The sequence below is a fragment of the Perca fluviatilis genome, chromosome 7 (assembly GCF_010015445.1).
Source record: "Perca fluviatilis chromosome 7, GENO_Pfluv_1.0, whole genome shotgun sequence".
Taxonomy (NCBI): Eukaryota; Metazoa; Chordata; class Actinopteri; order Perciformes; family Percidae; genus Perca; species Perca fluviatilis.
This window is the reverse complement of record NC_053118.1, coordinates 18,722,551-18,744,388: the sequence shown is the minus strand read 5'-3', so window position 1 is coordinate 18,744,388 and position 21,838 is coordinate 18,722,551. Positions and strand designations below refer to the sequence as shown.

General features: G+C 38.3%; 3 protein-coding genes across 6 annotated transcripts; 1 reads left to right on the top strand and 2 right to left on the bottom strand.

The window, feature by feature from the left end:
• Window positions 1-588: 588 nt before the first annotated feature.
• On the bottom strand, window positions 589-19,337 carry LOC120562799 (myelin-associated glycoprotein-like). Of its 2 annotated transcripts, none has more exons than XM_039806699.1 (4): window positions 19,156-19,337; window positions 2,459-2,528; window positions 1,926-2,282; window positions 589-947 (listed from the first exon to the last, which is right to left on the bottom strand). In XM_039806699.1, the coding sequence occupies exons 2-4, from the start codon at window positions 2,505-2,507 to the stop codon at window positions 604-606; spliced, it is 750 nt and encodes a 249-aa protein (XP_039662633.1). In that variant the 5' UTR covers window positions 2,508-2,528; window positions 19,156-19,337; the 3' UTR covers window positions 589-603. The 2 variants fall into 2 exon arrangements, with proteins under 2 accessions (XP_039662633.1, XP_039662632.1); XM_039806698.1 differs by lacking the exon at window positions 19,156-19,337 and adding an exon at window positions 7,180-7,272.
• LOC120562045 (sialic acid-binding Ig-like lectin 13) lies at window positions 7,804-12,987 on the bottom strand. The gene is made up of 9 exons (XM_039805482.1): window positions 12,934-12,987; window positions 12,432-12,809; window positions 12,027-12,326; window positions 11,791-11,890; window positions 11,636-11,671; window positions 11,491-11,527; window positions 11,142-11,156; window positions 8,071-8,136; window positions 7,804-7,940 (listed from the first exon to the last, which is right to left on the bottom strand). The coding sequence occupies exons 1-9, from the start codon at window positions 12,971-12,973 to the stop codon at window positions 7,905-7,907; spliced, it is 1,008 nt and encodes a 335-aa protein (XP_039661416.1). The 5' UTR covers window positions 12,974-12,987; the 3' UTR covers window positions 7,804-7,904.
• On the top strand, window positions 14,680-16,371 carry LOC120562812. 3 transcript variants are annotated; one of them, XM_039806717.1, is made up of 5 exons: window positions 14,680-14,711; window positions 14,995-15,129; window positions 15,290-15,457; window positions 15,687-15,782; window positions 16,103-16,371. In XM_039806717.1, the coding sequence occupies exons 2-5, from the start codon at window positions 15,025-15,027 to the stop codon at window positions 16,346-16,348; spliced, it is 615 nt and encodes a 204-aa protein (XP_039662651.1). In that variant the 5' UTR covers window positions 14,680-14,711; window positions 14,995-15,024; the 3' UTR covers window positions 16,349-16,371. The 3 variants fall into 3 exon arrangements, with proteins under 3 accessions (XP_039662651.1, XP_039662649.1, XP_039662648.1); XM_039806715.1 differs by having other exon boundaries at window positions 14,992-15,129; XM_039806714.1 differs by having other exon boundaries at window positions 14,977-15,129.
• Window positions 19,338-21,838: the final 2,501 nt, after the last annotated feature.

The following is a 21,838-nucleotide window of genomic DNA, read 5'->3' as shown; positions in this document are numbered from 1 at the left end:
ATCCATCCACTAGTTATTGAACTATTTCAGTCTTGACCATAGTGGTGTACAGGCAGAGCTATGCCACTATGGGTAAAAAAGCAATCGGGAAGGGCCAAAATAACTTCATAAAGCTGTTAAGTAGGTTGTTATGTGTCTATAGAAAATACAGAGAAGCAGACATAATGTGCTCCTTCATGCAGCCAGCTAATCCAATATACAGTAAGAGATAACCTAATACTCTTTTTCCATTGCAGACGGATTCCTGATGACTGTTAATCCTCTGACAGTGACTAAACCTGATTTAAGAAGCTTCGAAGTTACTATATTTGAATGTATGTGTGTTGGTAAAAAAGCTTCCACATTGGTAAAGGAAACCCTAAATCCAGTAGGTTATGTAACATATCATCACACTAACATTTCTACCCATCTTTCACTGTCACCTCAGTGTGATTTGGTTCTTCATTCTCTTTATTGGCATTTCCTTGTCCCGATTCGTTCAAATTCTTTTCAATTCAATTAAATTTTCATATTCCTTCAAATGTTTTTCATCATCTTTTTCTAGCTGTGAAGCCTGTTGTAACCCTTGTTTTAAAAATTGCTATATACTGTATAATAATAGTATCACGTACTTACTAAGTTACAGTGTTTAAAGCCACACTGCCATATACACTTACATTTTACTTTGAGGTCTCTGGATGTTGTTTGGTGCTGCCCTCCATGGTATGTTACAGTACACTTTAAAGGCTTGTTGTGATCAGCGCTGGTAGCTTGAAAGTTTATGGTAGATGTCGCTCTCCACTGGCCATCGTCAAGCTGCTGTGGTTGGACATGTGTGTGTCCTTTGTGACTCCAGGTGAAGACAGGAGGAGAGGTGGGGCAGGAGTGAGACACTGAGCAGGATGCAGACACCTTATCACCTTCCACTACCTCCTCTTTCACAGAGAACTGGATGGGATTTGGTACACCTGTAACACCAAGAAAGATCATGATAGGCAAATGCAAAGATCATAAGGCTACTATTACAAGTAAGGATGATCACGTCGTCTATTGGGCAATGTTGTGTATTTTGAAATGTTGTATTGGCCCTGACGGGCGTCGATATTTAAAAAAAAGGAAGGAAACTTAAAAATCCCAAATCATGAGAAATGTTGACTGAACTAACAGGATTGAACATTTAGGAATTCTCAAAATGGGCATTTGGCCTCCATGTCATACATCTTGACAGTTGAGCACAAGTCAGATGTAAAGGAGGGAGAAGCTGTGCGGCTGAGATGCTCCAGTGATGCTCAACCCCCTGCCCGCAGCTATCAGTGGCATAATGAAACTGGTGCTCAGCTGCATCAAAGTAAAAAAGGAAGGAAACTTAAAAATCCCAAATCATGAGAAATGTTGACTGAACTAACAGGATTGAACATTTAGGAATTCTCAAAGTGGGCATTTGGCCTCCATGTCATACATCTTTGTAGAGAAATGAAACTGTTTCAACTGTGTTTTGATCAAAGTTATTTAAAGTGAGAAGAGGGCAGTTACAATAGCACAATTAAGGAAGTGAGAAACTCTATAGATAGATAGAGAGATAGTTATTGACTATTGAAACCTAAATGACCACTGTTACCAACTCTGTAGTATTGTCAAAAGGACTTTGTTTAAAGTTATAGTTACAAACTCAGCTTTCAAAGACAACTGAAATAAACCATCAAGGTAAACACTGCTGTTAAAACATGTTCTTATTATTGCTTTGGACTATTGACTGTTTGCACAAATATAATATTTCATATGATATAGAAAAAGTAAGTCAATAACATCAGGAAAGTAACCATTTTTGAATTTTCTCAATTTTCACTGATGCAACACTGGAATTAAAAAGAGACTTCTGAGAAAATGCAGGAATCAATGAACTGTACGGTTACAGAAGTCTGGTAAAAGTTGTTCATTTTACTTACTCATTGTAATGGAGACTCTGTTCTCTTTGTAAGAAAACTTTTCATAGCCTGCCATTTCGATCCTGAAATAAAACGGCCCTTGGTCACTTTGTCGAAGGGGATCAATCTTAAATGAACAGTTCTTCAGACTGATGTCTCCCAGCAGCTCTGTCCGACTCTGATACTGCTTCACTGTTAACTTGTCTGGGTGATAGATGAGCTCATGTTCCCCCTCGGCCCACATCCCAGTGAATTCAGTGACCACCCTGCCTGGATCTGGGTAGTTGAACGAGCAAGGGATCACCAAACAGGATCCAGGGAGACCTTTTACTGAAGACGGCACCTTAATTGTCCAAGATGAGCCTTCAGTTTCAGAACCTGTAGTAAAATGCAGAGGAAAATGTAACAAAGAGATAGCAGTGGTGAGAAGGACTTGCACAAAATAAAATACCAATGATAAAACAACAGAAAGACTAAAAGCTGACTGTTTAAATTGACTTCTTGTGAGCTGAAAAGGTAACAACTGGTTATACAGTGTAGAAAATGAACCATACCCTTAGAGCAAAGGCACACAAAAAACAGAGGCCACTTGAGAAAGTCCATGTCGTCCTCTCGGGGTCAGACCTGCAAATAAAGTGACAAATATTTTCAGACTTGTCAGGAGCCGCTGTCATTTCCCTCTGATGAGAGATGACTTGTCTAGTTTCCATTCCACTTTTTATACACCACACATACACTGCCATACACTGCGCTACACACAAACTCTTTTTTTTTTGTCTTGTTAGACATACATTGGGGAAGTCGATTAATCATCAAGTCCCCCTTTTCAAGTATGTAAAAATACTCTGCTATGATTAATATTACAAGAAATATTAACTCAGAAGAAGTAAAAAAAATATTTTTTAAATAGGGCTGAAAGCACATCTACTTTTTCTCCCTCATTGAGCGCTAGAGCTAGGACAGCTCCGCGGCTAGGACAGCTCCGCGGCGATAGTTTTGCGTCTTTTTTTCCGGAAAATCAGCAGGCGTATTCAAATGGCAAGTGTAGTTAGCATTCTTATATTTGTTTATGTAGCTTGTTAACTTGTTAGCTTGTTTCTGGCAGTGGGTGACACAGCTACGGTGACGCTCTCTCTGTACTGACAAGTCTGCTCTGAGCTGGATGTTGGAGGTTTCTTTTTTTTATTTTTTTTTTATTTTGGCATTTTTAGGCCTTTATTTTTGACAGGACAGCTTAAACCAGCGGCCGCTACGTCGAGGACTGGGCCTCTGTATATGGGCCTCTGTATATGGGCTGGCGCTCCACCAGGTGAGCTACCTAGGCGCCCAGGTTTCTTTTAGAGCTTTTGCATATTAGACAGTGATTAGCTTTCAAATCTGTGACATACAGATTTTAGGGAAGTGCACGGACATCTCCCCTTTCAGTAGAGGAATGTGAAAACACCTATCTAGTGGGAAACTCGAGTTTGTCACTATAGTGACACAGATACAGGTCAGTATACAAGCATACAAGCTCAGACATTTTAGGGGACATAACAACATTTTTAAGTAGAGGGGATCTTAAATCTTTTTTTTTAACCATGTCTTGTGCTCTGACCTATTCTCACTTAAAGGAACATGCTGATTTATTGGGACTTTAGCTTATTCAGCGTATCCCCCAGAGTTAGATAAGTCCCTACAGTGCCTTGCGAAAGTATTCGGCCCCCTTGAACGTTTCGACCTTTTGCCACATTTCAGGCCTCAAACATAAAGATATAAAACTGTAATTTTTTGTGAAGAATCAACAACAAGTGGGTCCCAATTATGAAGTGGAACGAAATTCATTGGCTATTTCAAACTTTTTTAACAAATAAAAAACTGAAAAAGGGCAAAGTGCAAAATTATTCAGCCCCTTTACTTTCAGTGCAGCAAACTCTCTCCAGAAGTTCAGTGAGGATCTCCGAATGATCCAATGTTGACCTAAATGACTAATGATGATAAATAGAATCCAGCTGTGTGTAATCAAGTCTCCGTATAAATGCACCTGCTCTGTGATAGTCTCAGAGGTCCGTGTGAAGCGAGAGCATCATGAAGAACAAGGAACACACCAGGCAGGTCCGATATACTGTTGTGGAGAAGTTTAAAGCCGGATTTGGATACAAAAGATTTCCCAAGCTTTAAACATCCCAAGGAGCACTGTGCAAGCGATTATATTGAAATGGAAGGAGTATCAGACCACTACAAATCTACGCGCGAACCCGGCCGTCCCTCTAAACTTTCAGCTCATACAATGAGAAGACTGATCAGAGATGCAGCCAAGAGGCCCATGATCACTCTGGATGAACTGCAGAGATCTACAGCTGAGGTGGGAGACTCTGTCCATAGGACAACAATCAGTCGTATACTGCACAAATCTGGCCTTTATGGAAGAGTGGCAAGAAGAAAGCCATTTCTTAAAGATATCCATAAAAAGTGTCGTTTAAAGTTTGCCAAAAGCCACCTGGGAGACACACCAAACATGTGGAAGAAGGTGCTGTGGTCAGATGAAACCAAAGTCGAATTTTTGGCAACAATGCAAAACGTCATGTATTTTGGCGTAAAGCAACACAGCTCATCACCCTGAACACACCATCCCCACTGTCAAACATGGTGGTGGCAGCATCATGGTTTGGGCCTGCTTTTCTTCAGCAGGGACAGGGAAGATGGTTAAAATTGATGGGAAGATGGATGGAGCCAAATACAGGACCATTCTGGAAGAAAACCTGATGGAGTCTGCAAAAGACCTGAGACTGGGACGGAGAATTGTCTTCCAACAAGACAATGATCCAGAACATAAAGCAAAATCTACAATGGAATGGTTCACAAATAAACATATCCAGGTGTTAGAATGGCCAAGTCAAAGTCCAGACCTGAATCCAATCGAGAATCTGTGGAAAGAACTGAAAACTGCTGTTCACAAACTCTCTCCATCCAACCTCACTGAGCTCGAGCTGTTTTGCAAGGAGGAATGGGCAAAAATGTCAGTCTCTGATGTGCAAAACTGATAGAGACATACCCCGCGTACGCCTTACAGCTGTAATCGCAGCAAAAGGTGGCGCACCCAAAGTATTAACTTAAGGGGGCTGAATAATTTTGCACGCCCCAATATTTCAGTTTTTTATTTGTTTAAAAGGTTTAAAATATCCAATAAATTTCGTTCCACTTCATGATTGTGTCCCACTTGTTGTTGATTCTTCACAAAAATTACAGTTTAATATCTTTATGTTTGAGGCCTGAAATGTGGCAAAAGGTCGAAAAGTTCAAGGGGGCCAAATACTTTCGCAAGGCGTACATACCCTTCTCACCTCTGTGCGTGTTGTAACTCTGTCTGATGCACCCACTGCTAGTCTAGCTTAGCACTGATCCTGGAGGTAACCGGCTCCATCTAGCCTACTGCTACCAATAAGTGACACAATAACGCCAACATTTTCCTATTTACATGTTGTGATTTGTATAGTCACAGCAGGGGCGTCGGACTGGGGGGAAAAAAGAGTACTGAATACCCAGATAAATACCCAAAAAGAAGCTAGAATGAATAGTGGTGGATGCGGGGAGGGGCCCATAGAAAATGCCTTTCTAAAGGGGCCCAGAATGTTGTGCTACACCCCTGAGTCACAGCATGTACAAATAACAAGGTCACATGAGACACAGCCATATTCTAACCGTATACATACTGGGAACTAATTCTCAGAAGGCGAAGCACTGCTACTTCTGCTACTTGGGTGGAGTGATTTACACCTGAGAAGTCCCGTGGTGAGGAGCAGAGAGTTCGCTCGGAGTTGGAGTAATATCACTCCGCCCAAGTAGCAGTGCTTAGCCTTCTGAGAATTAGTGCGTCAGACAGAGTTACGACACGCACGGAGGTGAGAAGGGTATGTTATGTACTTATCTAACTCTGGGGGATATGATGAATGAGCTAAAGTCACAATAAGTCGCCGTGTTCCTTTAAGCTGTATACTTTTCAGGTTTTATTTTCATAAACAAATAAGAAAGGGACTAGTGTCTAATCGGCTCTAATAAATTTAATTTTGTTTTAAATCTTATCTTTGTTGTGCATCTGAGACCCTCGGCTATGTCACAAGGTGTGCCACCCTTATACTCTCACTTCCTTCTTTGGATATTTGATTTATTTTAGTAATCATGACTTCTCCAATTTTATTTTTGTAAGGCATATTTCCCACTTCGTGAAGCCTAGACGCCTTGAGCTCATCGTCACCGACCGACAACTCTCATAACATATCATATAACATATCTTTTCATACGGAGAGCTTATTTTATTTATTTTGTTCAGATATGATGAGCAGAGACAATGCCCACTCAAAAATATAAAAAATGTCAAATTAGCCAAGATGCTATTTTACATCTGCTGTCCCTGGACTGGTGGTAACCAGGTCACTCTAAAAATATTAAAAAAAATAAGCTAAAAATCATACATACAGATTTAGTTCAATACAATCAAAGTTGATTATAGTAATGCTAATACAAATAAAGACAAGAACATTTTGTCAAGATCAACAGGAGCACACACACAAGCCAAACTTTCAGACCATATAACAAACAAGGCACAATAGCATAGACATACATTTTTGATAGACATACACAAACATAACATTGCTGGGACAGTAACAAGCAACAGACATTAGCCTGACTAAACACTAATGAAACAGAAAACCTCACAGGCATCGCACAAGAAGCACAGACAGGCAGAGCAGAAAGCAGGCAGCAAGATTAGTGTCTAAATGTAATGTTGGCAATGCTGACTACTTGTTGGCCACTTCTTTAAGTTAAGTTTAAAAGAGGCAGTTTGTAAAATGTCTAATGTGAATTGGTAGTAGAGTTTCACCCTCGAACAGCCATGTATGTGAATTAATTATTCTGCTTATTCAGCTGAACAAAAACAACAATAAAACACAACACAGAGAAGACCACGGGGTGCAAGGACCCATTTTTGCACAAAAAATAAATCAAGAGGCTGAAACAGTGTTGGCTGGAAGGTTGAATGTATTTGTCCAACAACATTTCTTAAACTGTATTTGCTTCAAAGAAATTACTTCTAAATAACCTTGACAATAATGTGCTAAGATGTAAAATGATGATATGCAATCCATGTGATACAAAGATGAAATATATTCCTGAACAACAAGTGCTGACTGAAAGCAATGACATGTAAACTCCTTGAAAAGTCCATAAACGTTGCAAATGATATATATCTATTTTCTTTTGTTGATTTTTAACAAGAAAATTACATTTACCCTACCTTCACGCCATGTGTTTCACAGATGCAGAGATGTTAACACAGGATTTCCTTTGCTCATTCAGCCTACAGCAACGTGATGAGGTGTTGCATGTGTGATAATTGCTCAAACTGATTTTTATTTGAAACTATAAATGTTATTTTTACGTTGGCTATATCACACCCAATCGGTTTGACTAGATAACACCAAATGCACACAAAAAGGAAATTTTTTCACTTTTTCTTCCATTTCACACAAAAAGGAACCAATCTCATTTAAAATTTGCACTGATGTCTCACTTCCTGTCCATATGATCACACCAAACAGTGTTGTGGTAAAAAAAAAAAAGCCCTCTATGCCAGACCTCTCCTGTTGCAGTGTCATCACTGGGGCTTTCTGCAGTTACTCCTGCAAACATTCCAACTGACAGGATCTTCTTGCTGAGTTGTAGACTGAATTGTTCACAGTGATGTCAGTCATTCATGGACCTTGATCTCCAACATAAGCAGGGTTCAGCATTTCACCGCTGTTTGGATAAAAGCTGTCGCTCTCTTGGAGAGCTAGGTTCACGTAACAGATTCTGCGCGTGGGGTGGACCATTTCAACAGATAAACTCTGCTTTCCTTTAACTCGCCAGCGATTCTCCTCGCGTTGTGTCAAGAAGTCCTCCAGCTTGACTGTTTCCTCCTTCTGGCGCCCCCAGGACAGTTTCCTGGTAGTAGGAAGGCTGAAGCCAGTGGACGCTGAGTTACCCATGACAGGAAATGCGCTTGGGTTGAAAAGTCTGTGAATCAAAAAACAGAAATCGTACCAAATGAAAATGACACATTAAATGAAAAAATACAATGCTAAACTGTAGAATCCACACATTTTATCTGGAAAGTAAAAAAGGTCACAGGGATGTCTGTCCTCACCTCTGGTTTATCTGTTGAAGCTCCAACCTTGAATGAGAGATGGTCAGGTTCATCCATTTTAAAGACCTGCCGGGCCGATTGAAGGAACAATTAATTGTATCCTTCTGGATGAGTTAATCACTGCTGATGAATGGATCTTGTAAGCTGTTTGTATTAATCAGTCCGTCAATCAATCATCGGGAAATTTGTCAATCACAAACACACAATCAAAGCATTACATGTCATCATGTTAAAAATTGTATGTATGCATTGCAAGCTTAGGTCTTTATCATCATTTGATTGATTTGGTTTCGCTGTACTGTTTTGTACTATGTATAATATAAAGTATACAGTAAGTACAAAGTGTATAAGATGTGTTCACTGAATGCCTACAGGAAAGAGTTACAGTCTAATGAAAAAGTTATTCTGTTTTAGAATTGCACTTCACGTCATTCCTCTGAAGGTATTTGAAACCTTCTGAAATTTGAATTGTATAATATATAATAATAGATTCTCCCACATTTTCAGTTCCCCATGAGATGGTTTACGTCACTTTAGCCCCCTTTTTGCAGCGTTCCAACTTTTCAATGAGCATATGGCTGGGATGTTTGATATCAGGGACTGTATTGAAATTATTGGCCACAGAATTTAACGTACTCACAGTGCACCCACATTAAACAGCAGAAGTGAAATTAGCAATCTCCAAAATGTATGGCAAACTTAACAAAATGATGCATCTGTTAACCTAATTTCAGCCATTCTTTATTTTTAAATGAAGAGCTGTCGCTGTCTCTTTCTATGACACAGCTCCTGAACTTCCCAATTTAAAATGTAATGTTTACCGTAAAAACAACCATTTCGTTTCCTGGAAAGATCTCTACATTAAGATGCAATGGCATTGCTGAATGAAAGACAAATTCTTCCACAGTTAGCTGTATCAGATGATACTGAAAAGTTATTGTTATGTAAATGTATTTTCTCTCAGAGTAGAACACTTAAAGGTTTTAAATTAAGAGATTATTTTCTTCTACATGCCTCAATTTGAACTATCTTGTTGTTGAGGAAAATACAATCATTTTCTTTCCATCACACTTGTCAACCAATTTAGTTTGTTTCCTCTTCTTCTTCTTCACTCCCACCCTTTCAAGACCTCAACTAGTCTTAAAGCACCACCATCTGGCTGACATGACTGCATGAGTACTGAGCAACCCAGTCTCACGTCAGTTCGTGATGGCATTACGAAATTAAATCTAGGGGCCATTTTGGATAAAACCTCTATGAAAGTTAAGTTTGTAACAACCTACAGTATTGTTAAAAAAAGTGTCTCTCTGGTTGAGTAAGAAAGTAAGCAGCAAATATCTTTTCATAAAAACTAAGTATATTCATGAGTCAAAGTACACAGAATGAAAAGGTTTGTAGAGATAAAATGTAGTTTTTATATTTTGTGTTTGTCATATTTCAGCACAGTGTCATCACCGGCTATAATAATCATTTGAGAAACACAAACGCAAATACACATTTACATGCCAGTTGACAGTGAATACATTTTTTACAGTTTATTTCCTCCTCACAATCCAACGTGTTTACAGTACAAAACGTTGCTTTTCAGGGAACTATGCTGCTAAAACATTCAAGCTTGTCAACAGAATTTTCTATCTTGTTTTTTGTCTTTATATTTGTAGATTATTCTTTCCATTAACATAATGCAGTTTCTCTGAAGCTAATATGTGAATAAGATGAAAATGAGCTTGTCAAACAAACATATTACACCCTGAAGCAAATAATTCGCCTTTTGACTTAAAGGGACAGTACTCAATAATCAGAAAATGATATAGCAGTAAACAACTATTTGCTATGTAAAGATATAGTGGAGTAATGGTGTCCTGAGCAGTGAAGGAAGTCACACTCCTTCTGTGTGAGTCAAGTTGTCTAAAATAAGCATGTTGAGTTAAAGCTTTAGTGCGTAACTTTTTTATATTAATCAACGTCCGTTACATTCAAGCTATTGCCAAATGAGTTGATACAAAGCTAATTAAGACTATCAGCTTCACACAGCTCTCTGTGTATTTCTCAGTATGGCTATGTTTAGAAACTGGTCTCGTCTGGTGACTTTCGCGTGGAGAAAATCTAGTGAAGATAATTACCTCTTCTGAAGAGTCCATCATGTTTTTTTTGATACTCCGTGTACTCTTTGGCTACTAGCAACTGCGTGGAGGAGGGGTGGGGGTGGTGCGCGATCACAGAAGGCTTGTATCATGTGGATGCAACGACTGTTTTGTTATTATTACTTAGAATTCCTCATGAAAGAGACAGGAACTACGCACTTTAGCTTTAAACATGCAAAGAAACATGACAAATGTAAAACATTGGGCTAGTTATCACTACTAAAGAAATAATATAAACATTGTTTTTTTCCCTCTATGACAGTATGATTTTAAGAACAATGTATTTAATACATTTGATGAAAAAAAAAATCAGAAAAGTTAACAATACACAGATAACATTGTAATTTTGCAATGATTGACCTGCATGGAAAGGTTCACTTGGGACACAGAGTTACTAATATCCAATATGTGCTTGTAGCACTGACCACTACCCAAATGCCATCACTCCCCCCCCCCATGCTTAATATGATCTGTGCATAGCATACTTAAGCTGATTATTACAAACAACAAATGTGATTTCCAATTAATATGTCTTTTAACAAAACATGAAAGAATAAGTAGTTAGCACTAAAAAGTTTAATTACAACTACATTTGGATTTATTATTAATCACAATGTGGGCAAAATAGAGACAGATGAATAATAAGAAAACACTTACCAATACCAGATACATATCATATGAAATACCAGTTCTAAATTGTGTGCAAAAGACATGGGGACAGTTATTTTGCTCTGTGTCTGCTGCAACTGTGTGCAGAAGCTTATTTTTGAATTTCATGAATTTCTTCTGCCCCCTTGTGGCTATAAATGTATTGTTGCAGCTTTAAATATATTTTTTAAATGGTTTAACTGTGAGGACATCACAACAAATAAAGCAAACTGGGAGGTTTCACATATTTAAGTGAAGTTCCTTTTTTTCAATTCTCACCTTTAGATTCTCCTTCTAATTTAAAAAGAACAGAAAAAAGCATTGCCATTTCACATAAAGATAGAAACATAGATCGTATCGTAAAGCAAAATAAACGTGTTACTTCTGCAGAGATATGCAAGGTCAATGAAGCATTGGTGTGTAGAGGTTTACGGTTGGAACAGTACAGAACTAGTCACCAAATTATAAGATAAAAATCCATAAATAAATTCCTTTCGTCTTTAATCAGAATGGCCTAAAATAATGTATTGCTCTTTTAAAATGCAATCCTTGACAACCTGTAGGCTACCCCCCTGCTCTCACATATTCCAGAAAGTTTAGGGCTAAAATGTACAAAATGTTTTCTCACCTTCGAGACAGTCTGGAGTCTGAAGTTGTTCCACGCACTGAATGTGACAAATAGATAAATAAATAAATTCATGAATCACATTCTAATGAGAGAAAAAGAATCAGTAATGCACTAAAAACTGGATCTGATATATTTTTCTCTTCACCTGTCTTCTTGATTTTGGAGCTCTGCTATGCGTTTCCTTAAGCAGACAGAAAAAGTTTTTTTTTGAGGAGCACTTAACAAACTTAAGAATTAGACAGTAATGAAATATATTCCTACTTTATTAATCTCTGTAATATAAGTAAGTAATAAACTCACTTGTATCTTTTCACCATGAAAATGCAGAAGACTGCAGAGATCAAAGCTGTACCAATCACTGCCACTGTAGGAATGATGATGTGGTTATAATTTTCTGTACCTGCAAATAGACGGAGCCATATATAAGGGCCGTTCTTCACTTATATTGCACAAATGCAAAAAAGGACAGCATCCAGCATATGAACTTTACAAGAAGAAAATCCTCAAAATTCAACAACAGAGTGAAAAGATCTCACGTTTTACATTGAGGGTCACTGTTGTAGATGATGTCTTCTGTCCATTAAATTGTGCTGTACAGGTGACATCACTGTGATCATCCTTCTCCTCAGGAATGATGGTCAGGATGGACTGGGCCTCCCAGTAGCCAAAACCAGTTTCCTTGTGGACCTCTATTACCTCATCTGCTGTGCCTCGACTCCATGTGAGTTTAGGCACATGGGAGGGGCAGGTATGGCGGACTGAACAGGTGATAGTGTAGGGACGATCTTGAATGGCTTTGGTCTTTGGTTGACTCAATGTAGGATTCGGAGGATCAGCTATCAATGAAAAAAAAGGAAAAGCAGATATTAAGCAAGAGGCTAATTATTGTAACATAGAAAATCAGTATAGATTTATGAAATTTTGGAAAGTCTGTGACATACGGAGAATTCTGAACTCGACACAACTCTTCACAAAGGAGAAAGAGTCCTTTGCTCGTTCTAGTTCGATCCGGAAACAGAAAGGGCCGTTGTCATGATCTTTAATGTTAGTAATTTCTAAAGAGCAGTTGTTCTGACCCAAATGTCCCAACAACTTTGTGCGGCCCCTAAAGTTTTCCAAGACCTGCGTGCTATCCTCGTAGTAGATGCGTTGGTTTTTATCAGTCGAACGATGCCAGATCCCTCTGAGTCTGGAGGTGGGCAGGTTCTCTTTAGGATGGGTGAATGAACAGGGTACCACAACACAGGATGTGACCAGGGCGTCAAGTTCTTTTACAACACTGGCCCTCCATTCTTCAGTAAACACAGGGCTGATAATAGCTGAAAGAGAGTTTTGGAAGTAACAAAGAAAGAAATGAGTTGAAGCAGGTCTCTTTGACACATTGTGTAAGTGGGGTGTATGAATGGATGAGATAGGAAACAAAGAGATGACCAATTGTGTTACCTGCCACAAGCAGACAGAATATCATTCTCTTTGTGTCCATCTTTCTCTGAGGTTTTTGTGCACTGTAAACCCGAACGTTCAAAGTAATTAAATAGATTAAGTAGTGTATACTAAAAGTTTTAGAACAAGTTCTACTAACTTAATTTTGTCAAGTTGGTGTAACATATTCTTCCTTTTTGAGTATTGTTAACTAATATTCTTTGATTAAATGGAACTATTTTGTGTATAAGTAAGCATAACTTAAAAACATAACTTAAGTACAATGTAATAGAATTGAGTAATAACATACTAAGAATGATAAAGTCCTGTTATTTCTATTGTTTAAAATAGGGATGATTTAAAAATAAACTGAATTTATATAGCACATGTTAAAATACAATAAAATCTCAAAGTGCTTTACCAAATAAGTAAAATCGATCATAATAAATAAATTGCAATAGCAAATGGTCTGAAATGCATTAGACATTAGTGGAGGACAAAATGTATTTATTTTATTTATTTTTTCTTCATCAGTTTAATGTAGCCTATATATTCTTTTTATTTTTATTTAAGCAGCTGCAGGGATAATTTTGTATGGCGAGTTAATCTCTGATTCAACCTGCGAAGCAGAAGGTGGCGCTAATTTGCACACTACACTGATTCCTTACCGCTCTTTGGAAAAACACAGAAGAAGAAAAGTTTGAACAACGCAGCAAGGCGGGAAGCAGCAGACAGTAGGGTTGCAGAAACTACCTACGCAGCAGCAATCAGGCTCACTGGACTTACTGTAAGTTTTGAATGTTAATATTCATTCGCTTTTACTTCTTTTATACATTTTTATGTGTTTGTCTCAGAGAGCGTAGACCTTCTCCAAGCCCCCGCCCTTCACTGGCTTATCACGGGAGTCTTGTAGGGATTGGCAACTTGTCAGATATAGGTTAGCTGCTAAAGAGCTAGCTAGCCACTTAGCGCGACCACTAACGTTACCAGAGACTATTTAGAAGGACTTTGATGTTACGCACTCCAGCAGCACAACTAGCGACCTAGCTACCACTAACCGACTCCCTGAAGAATTTGACGACGCATGAATCTAGTAATCACACGCTCATTCCCCGCTTAAAGGTGGTGTTAGAAAATTAGTTGTTAGTAGAAGCACTAACAGACACCTGGTATGTTAGTAGAAGCACTAACAGACACTTCATATGCGATAGTTAGTTTTTTGTTGATGGAAACTTTCAATAGTGCACAAAAGAGCATAAACGCCTCAAACTGAGTCCCTACACTGCAAGTCCGCGCTCTCTGTGTAGCTTCTAGGGACGCTAGTTTTAAATTCTGTGTGAGCAGACTGTCTGAGACACGGAGATTGCTGTTAACAGAACGAGTCAACTGCCCGTGCCTGCCTAGCTACTTGTGTTGCCTCGGTTTTAAAACAAACGACCCTGCTGGAGGCAAGCTGCTTTTCATGACAAAGATGAATAAAGTAAAAACCCTTAATAGTAAAGCTTTGGTTTGTAGAAATGGTATTATTGTTGATTAACCATGCACTAAGGTTCAAGTGTGGCTGCTTTTCTTTACAGTAATGTTAATTTTGCTTGATGGCTTTAGTAACTTGACACTTATGGGGATTAAATGAAAAGATCATTAACAGGGAACATTTATAAATGGAAGTATTTATAATTTGACACTCTTTGAATGCTTTTAATTGTTCAGTTTCAGATCAGTTTATGCCTTTGCATCTTGCTGTTTCAGTTTCAAAAAATTTAAGAAGAAGATAACTGGAGATGTGATAACGATACCAGGTAATCCAATGAATGTGAATTCTTCTATCACCCCCCACCTCCCCCGCCCTCTAAATACCAATAACTTGAATTGTTTTTTTTTTCTCAGACAAGGTTTTAGTGTGGTAACCCCAAATCATACGCACTCCCACATACACACATTGTTTTTTCTACTTGCCTGTTTGATCAAAATAAAGTGTTTTGCTGTATTTAAGTCAACAATTAATGAATGTGTTCTGTTCACGAATACTACTAATCATATTTTACTTAACTTTGTATTTGCTTGCAAAAATTGTTGAAGAAGACTGAGAAGAAACTGCCCCTCATTAGAAAGATGATGGAGACCACATTTCCCCTACGCCGACAGACCATAGTGATGTCCTGCCCACCAGTGAACGACCTCATGGACCTCTGGCCTGCTCTCAAAATAGAGTCTGAGGTAATATGGATCAGCTCTCTCTTTTAAAGTGAAAATTGTGATTCTTACTCATTTGGCTGATATTTTTGCTTTATAAATGTGTGCAAGATTCTTCAAATTGAACTGTTTTTTTTAATAAGTGTTGTTGCTGTGTTCTCCTCTGGCTGTTATTTCTATGTAGTTGTATGCAGAGTTCCAGCGGATTACAAATCAGAACCTGCCCAACACGTGCTATGCTGAGCTTGACCGCTATCTTCCTCGACTGATGACCTTATTCAGACGGAAGGCATCAAAAACTGGGAAGACAGCAGATGCTCTGGCTGAAATTTTAAAAATCCACGATGAACAGGTAAATAGATTTTTACACATTTCATAGGTTGAACCAGTAGAACATTGAACAGGTTCAATGATTGAAATGAGCTTTTTGACTCTTGCAATTAGTCCACTTTGTTTGCCATTTGTCTGATTGCATTAAAGATGTTAACAGGTTATTTGTGGACATATGTTCTGTTTGGACTGTTTAAAATCAGCTTTATGTAAACTCTTCAGTATATGCAATTCTGTTTTTATCTGAATAGGAAATCCATGACATACACACCAAGCGCACTACTGTTCTCCACGTCCTTCCTGTGTATCTGCGCGAGGACGTCTCTGGATGTTTAAGAACCTGCACAGTGAGTCTCCTTAAGTCACTAACAGATTCTGCTGTGTATTATCTAACCCGTAAATACTAACATTTTATTCAATGTTCAGTAAAACATTTTCTTGTAAATGTCCTTGGTTTCAGTCAGCACCTAGATTCTCTGGTATTTTGGCTGATTCATGTGTGCAGAACATGGATCTTATGTTTTTCAACTCTTACAATGAGACCCAGGTCTCTTTTGTAAAAGTGGTATTGGATTTCAATGGGACTTGGTTAAGGAAAGACAAATTATGTCATCTGTTCTGTTCCATGTGTTAGTTTGTGATTAGTATCTCTTTTTCATTCATTCAGGATGAGTCTGATGAGCCAGAGCTTGATGGTGTTGCAGTGGGCCTCATTACTTTCATCGGTGACCATGACGCAAGTCCAGTTCACTACCACCCTGTGAGAATCACTGTCGTCATTGAAAGTGATGCCGTGGTCAGCCTTCCCAGACTTGGCGATGCCTTCCTGGTAATCTGTGGAGTGATCTATGCACCGCACCGCAGCTATCCCAAAGCACTGACCAACACTTTTGAATTCACTCAAAAGATTTAACTTGGTCTAGAAAGTGGTAAACTATCCCCGCAGGTTGCAGACCCTCAAGAATGAATTAATGATGTAGAAACTCATCTGAAAAAAGGCTGCAGGGTAAAGCATTATAAAAGGCTAGTTCAAAGTTATCTCCTTTTGTCTAAATAATGCCTCAAAAGTTACTGCACTACTGCAGGTGTTCAGCCAATAGGCCCAAACTACACAATATGCCTTTGTTCTCATTAATATAATGCAAAAGTAACGCTAATGTTTTGTATGTTTTAATGTTTTTCTTAACCATTGTGGGCTGCGCAAGATGACTCACATTTCACTGTGCATTTGATATGGTTTGTAAAACATTTACATTTTAGAGTTTTAAGTGAAAATGTTCTTAAACTCTATAGAATTTTTGAAATTTCATCCAAATTGCTGCCCTGTCGCCTTACTGAGGAATTAGCAAGGAAGCCAAAAGCAGTGTTTTTTCTTTTATAGCTGTAACGAACGATAATTTAATTTTGGTATTATTGTTTTTGATTACTCCGATTATTTTCCTGACTATCTGATTAGTTATCTGGTCAATATCAGAAATGTGTGATAAATATTTATTTCCTAGGGCCTTAAAGAAACATGCATACCGTATTTTCCGGACTATAAGTCGCTCCGGAGTATAAGTCGCATCAGTCAAAAAATGCGTCATGAAGAGGAAAAAAACATATATGTCGCATTTATTTAGAAATGTATTTCACAAAATCCAAAACTACACAATAGCACCCAGAACAACAGGCTGAATACGGTAGGTGTCCGGTATGTTAACGTAACACATTAACAGTTATTAAACTATACAATAGCACACAGAACAACTACCAGGGTGTGGCGACGTAGCGAGCTAACTGCACCGTTGACAAGCCTCTCCCAGCAGCACGTTGTTCAAGCACCCATGTGTGACTCGTTCCTCCAGCTCTGGCCATCTTGCTTTCAGCCCGCGATTAGCCGATTAGCTTTCTTTGTTTTCTTCATTGCATAAGAGTCACCTTTTCGCCAGTCCCTCACAAGTTTCTCCCTTGTTTCAAACTTTCTTTCTGCTGCTCGATTACCGTTTTCGGCTGCATATTTTACTACCTGCAGTTTATCTCTTTTCTCTTTCTCAGTTGTCTTTAGGAGCAGCATTCTAGTTGTCACAAGCATAGAGCGCCCTCTTGCGGCTGTAAATGGTAATGTGTTCAGTATGAATTAACATTTAAAAACATGTTAAATTATATATATTTTGATATACAAGTTCGCACAAGTCACAGGACCAGCCAAAGTAGGGAAAAAAGTGCGACTTATAGTCCGGAAAAATACGGTACTTATTGGGATTTATTCACAGTATCCCCCAGAGTTAGATAAGTCCATACATACGCTTCTCATCTGTGCGTGTCGTATCTCTGTCTGACGAACCCATGCCTAGCTTAGCACAGATCCTGGAGGGATCTGGCTCCATCTATCTCCTAATAAAGTGACAAAATAACGCGCCATCATTTTCCTATTTCCATGTTGTGATTTGTACAACATGTGCTAAGCTAGGCTAGCAGTGGGTGCGCCAGACAGAGTTACAACACACACTGAGATGAGAAGGGTATTTATGGACTTCTCTAACTCTGGAGGATACGATTGAATAAGACAAAGTCCCATTAAGTTCGCGTGTTCGTTTAAGTGACCAGGAACACATTTGGAAGGATAGGATCAGAGAATTTTGAGTTTTTCTTCTTAAAAATCTCTCAAATTTATTTATTTATTGAATATACAATTAAAGTATATAAGTATATTTTAAAATTATTTTTTTTTTTTAATTTATAAATGTTTTTCTATTTCATTTTAACATGTAACTGTTCAAAAGCAGACGTTCACGACTTTTAGATATATTAAGTTAGTTAAACTTAATGTAAGTGAGGCAATCGGTTGGCCTAAAATTTTTAAGTTTTGAATCACATGTTTTTAAGTAAACAAACTCAACATATTTGACTAATGTGTACTTAAAACAATGACAAAACAAACTAATAAACATTGAGTTTTATTAACATAAAAATTGTGTGGTTGTGTACTTATTTTTTAAAGTTCTGTGAACTTATTCCTGTGGTTTGAAAACTCAAAACTGTAAGTCATAATAACTGAAAATAATTGAGTTGAGCTAAATGAGCACTTTTAATTTAACTGTTATCAAAAGGTACAAGTAGCAATTCAACCAACCTTTTAAGTTTGGAAAATTTTGACTTTTAAGTTAATCAACTTAAAAAAAGTGAGGCAACTGATTGCCTCACTTTTTTTGAGTTCTGGTAACTTATTCGGGTTTACAGTGTGGTGTAATATGCTGTGGTGTTTAAATGAAAAGAAAAACAAAATGAAGTGGGGTAAAAAATTATGTGCAAGGCCACAAGTATGTTGTTTTGTACCCCTGTAAAGAATCTTGAGATTCATGTCTATGAAAAGCAAATACAAATACATGTCAATTACTTACTTGCATGCCAATTACAATACAGTTTGCGGTCATGGACAGTTTTGCTGTCATTACTTAGAATTCCTCACGGGGAGGAAGAAACTACGCACTATAGCTTTAATTACATCATGTGATCTGACTTTATTCTCTTTTTCCTTCCTTTTCTGTATTCAGTGACTGAAAGTGAAAGAAAAGTGACTGAAAGTGAAAGAAAATAAAAGAAATCTAAGTATGTTGACAAACAATTATGATACAGTAATGATACAAAATATTCAGAATTAGGATAAACATATGGATCATATTGTTCATGCTGCTGTAATATTTTCACGTTTTTCAAGTTTTAGATTTAACTACTTACCAAAATTGTGAAATTCCAAGTAGCTCAGACAGGCTCTGTCTTGGCCTACTGTGTTGAGACAGCTTACAGTAAACAACAACTGCAGTGTCCACGCTGGCAAGATGCAGTAGGCTTAATATTACCTCAATAACATCAACAACTGCACAGCAAGTAGTTCTACTCAGTGACACTGGGAACAGAGACTGTTTTATTTTCTCTCGCTCTCTGACTCATTTTTAGTAATTTTTTCCCTCATTTACAGAAACCGCCCACTTCCAGACAGAGGCACAGAATAGGCCCTACACCCATGCATTAGGGGCAGATACTTTACAAATGCTTCTTCAGCAGACCCTCTTCTTGACTTAAAAGCTAAAATACAATCCCCCTAATATCTCAAAATTGGGACTGTATGACTATTATGTGAGATGCATCCTATAAAAGAGCAAGAGAGTGATGTATCATATTACAAGGGATTAAAGTAACATCAAACAGATGGCTTTCATGTGTATTTGGCCCTGGCTATCTCTGTTTCAGGGCTCCGTTTTTCCCTATCACAGCCGGAAAGATAAGTTAATGCCAGTTAATGCATATTGATCTTAATGTGATATGGCTACTATTTAAACATTATCTCTAGCAGAGAGGACTTTTTACAAAGGTCTAAGTTCTATTCAGTTCTGCACACAAGCTTAATTCCTTCAGTCCAAACTGATGTGGAATAACTAACTTTATAATCCTGTCACGTCCCACATCAGAGGCCCGTTCCAGAAAGCAGGTTTAGTGAAAAGTCTGAGTTTGTTAACCCTGAGATGAGGGAAACTCTGAGTTTTCCGTTTCAGAAAGAGAGGTAACTTAACCTCAGAGTCAGTTACTATAGTAACTGACCTTATGAACCTAACCTCGTGCGTGAGCAGGTTTTCTTCAAGAAACACCTTGAGTTTCTCCCTCTGAGAGGGAGGAGACTGAGAAACTGAGAAAAAAAACCTCTGAGAAAGGGAGGAGAAAAACTCATTTCCTCATTCATTCATTCAGTCTGTATCAGGCGCATTTTAATGCAGTTTGTTATCTGCATGAATAAAAAAACGTATTGGTTTATGTTAGGCAGATTATAAAAAGTTTTTTTCCTCAAATATGTCATGTCCTTTTCGGACGCGATCCTGTTGATGAAAAAGGCTGTATTAATTCACAGAGAGTTTATGTCGGGAGATGATTTTGAGTCCCGACTATAGATGTATTTACATTTCCACATAACCGATTTGAGATGGTTTTTTTTATCACAGTCCATTAGATATGTAGATACCTTATCCGTCCTCATATCAGGCGTACACATCCACCATCGTTCGGATAGGCTTTAACATCCCAGCAGATTCTTTGTGTCGCATTACGTTTTTTGCAAACGGCAGTTTTCTTTATAACAGTGTAGCGGATCATACTGTAATAGTAAAGCCACTGTATGCAGAGCCGTCAGAAAAGTGTGACTCGCTCTGAAACGTTTTTTTAAACGTTTTTGTAGTGTTCCCTGGACACAAACCAGTGAGAGCCATTAAAAAGAAATAAATGATTATACGTTATAGTTCTGTTAATGATATGGTGCTGCAGCCTCAGAATGGTATTAGTAGCCTGTAGTTTACTTTTTCGCCTGCAGGATTGCACCTAAATGAAATTATAGGTGTAATACAATTCCAGTTTTCACCAGTAATATTATAAGTTAAAGAAATGAATACACTGTTAATGCGTACGCATTGACTCAAGCAGCAATTTTCTCCAACACCAATTCTCTCTCTTTTGCAGCAGCAGCAGCTGTGTTGCTTTTTTTCATGCATGTTCAAACGGTTCAAAGTCGCTGTTTGTGCGCATGAGTATTTCCACCGACCCGTTTGTTTGTGGTTGTTACCATGGTGAATCGTAGAATCATGGCTCCATTCATACTGCCTTTTTATAGTGGTTGTGCACGCACGTAACCCTGAGTGAACCTACTCCGAGTTGATTGAACCAACTCAAATCAGCTGTTCTGGAACCGAAAACTCAGAGTTTCCCATCTCAGGGTAAATCAACTCAGACATCAGGGTTAGACTCAGAGTTTGTTAAACCTCCTACCTGGAACGGACCCCAGCAGTTAGGTTGTGTTTTCATTTTCAAGTCAATATTTGTCACTTCCTGTTACATTTTGAAACACACTGCATCGCGATACAGGTCGTTGTCTTATACATTTCATATTTACTGTCATTTAAAAATTTTTATCCGAGAGGGGCAACCAAAGTTAGTCTGTCAGCAGTCTCAAAGCTGATAGACTTGCATTGCCATACCTTACGCAAGCGACAAAAACCAAAGCACTAGACACCGGGAGGGACAGGAGGTAGGATTATAGTTTGAAAGAAGAATTATTACAAACTTGAATATTGCCAGCAGAGAGGGAACTAGATCCAAAAGGTGGGGAACTGAAGTTGGGAGTCCAGACAGGGAGTAGCCAGGAGTGATGTGTGCCAGGGTGGTGTGGAACAACACGGCTAGGAAAGAGTTAAAAAATGTACTGTGTTGAGGCAGGAACTGTGAACTGACACAGTGTGAGCAACCTTCAGGCAGTGTTATACCCCGTTTGGTTATTTTGAAAAACTGAGACATTTCCCTTCGTTTGTGCCCTTCCTTTACACGCAAACGGAGAATTTGCCTCTGAAAACGATTCTTTATAAAAATTTCGGCCAGAGTG

What these genes read in the sequence shown, in the direction of transcription:
- LOC120562799 (XM_039806699.1), bottom strand. Translation starts at nt 2,507, where the DNA reads ATGGACTTTCTCAAGTGGCCTCTGTTTTTTGTGTGCCTTTGCTCTAAG. An exon ending in TGTGTGCCTTTGCTCTAAGG is followed by an intron (nt 2,283 to 2,458) that starts GTATGGTTCATT and finishes ATTTTACTACAG; the next exon opens with GTTCTGAAACTGAAGGCTCA. An exon ending in CAGAGTCTCCATTACAATGA is followed by an intron (nt 948 to 1,925) that starts GTAAGTAAAATG and finishes TTGGTGTTACAG; the next exon opens with GTGTACCAAATCCCATCCAG.
- LOC120562045 (XM_039805482.1), bottom strand. Translation starts at nt 12,973, where the DNA reads ATGGACACAAAGAGAATGATATTCTGTCTGCTTGTGGCAG. An exon ending in TTCATGGTGAAAAGATACAA is followed by an intron (nt 11,672 to 11,790) that starts GTGAGTTTATTA and finishes TGTCTGCTTAAG; the next exon opens with GAAACGCATAGCAGAGCTCC. An exon ending in CTTCAACAGATAAACCAGAG is followed by an intron (nt 7,941 to 8,070) that starts GTGAGGACAGAC and finishes TTTGATTCACAG; the next exon opens with ACTTTTCAACCCAAGCGCAT.
- LOC120562812 (XM_039806717.1), top strand. Translation starts at nt 15,025, where the DNA reads ATGATGGAGACCACATTTCCCCTACGCCGACAGACCATAGTGATGTCC. An exon ending in CTCTCAAAATAGAGTCTGAG is followed by an intron (nt 15,130 to 15,289) that starts GTAATATGGATC and finishes ATTTCTATGTAG; the next exon opens with TTGTATGCAGAGTTCCAGCG. An exon ending in GATGTTTAAGAACCTGCACA is followed by an intron (nt 15,783 to 16,102) that starts GTGAGTCTCCTT and finishes TCATTCATTCAG; the next exon opens with GATGAGTCTGATGAGCCAGA.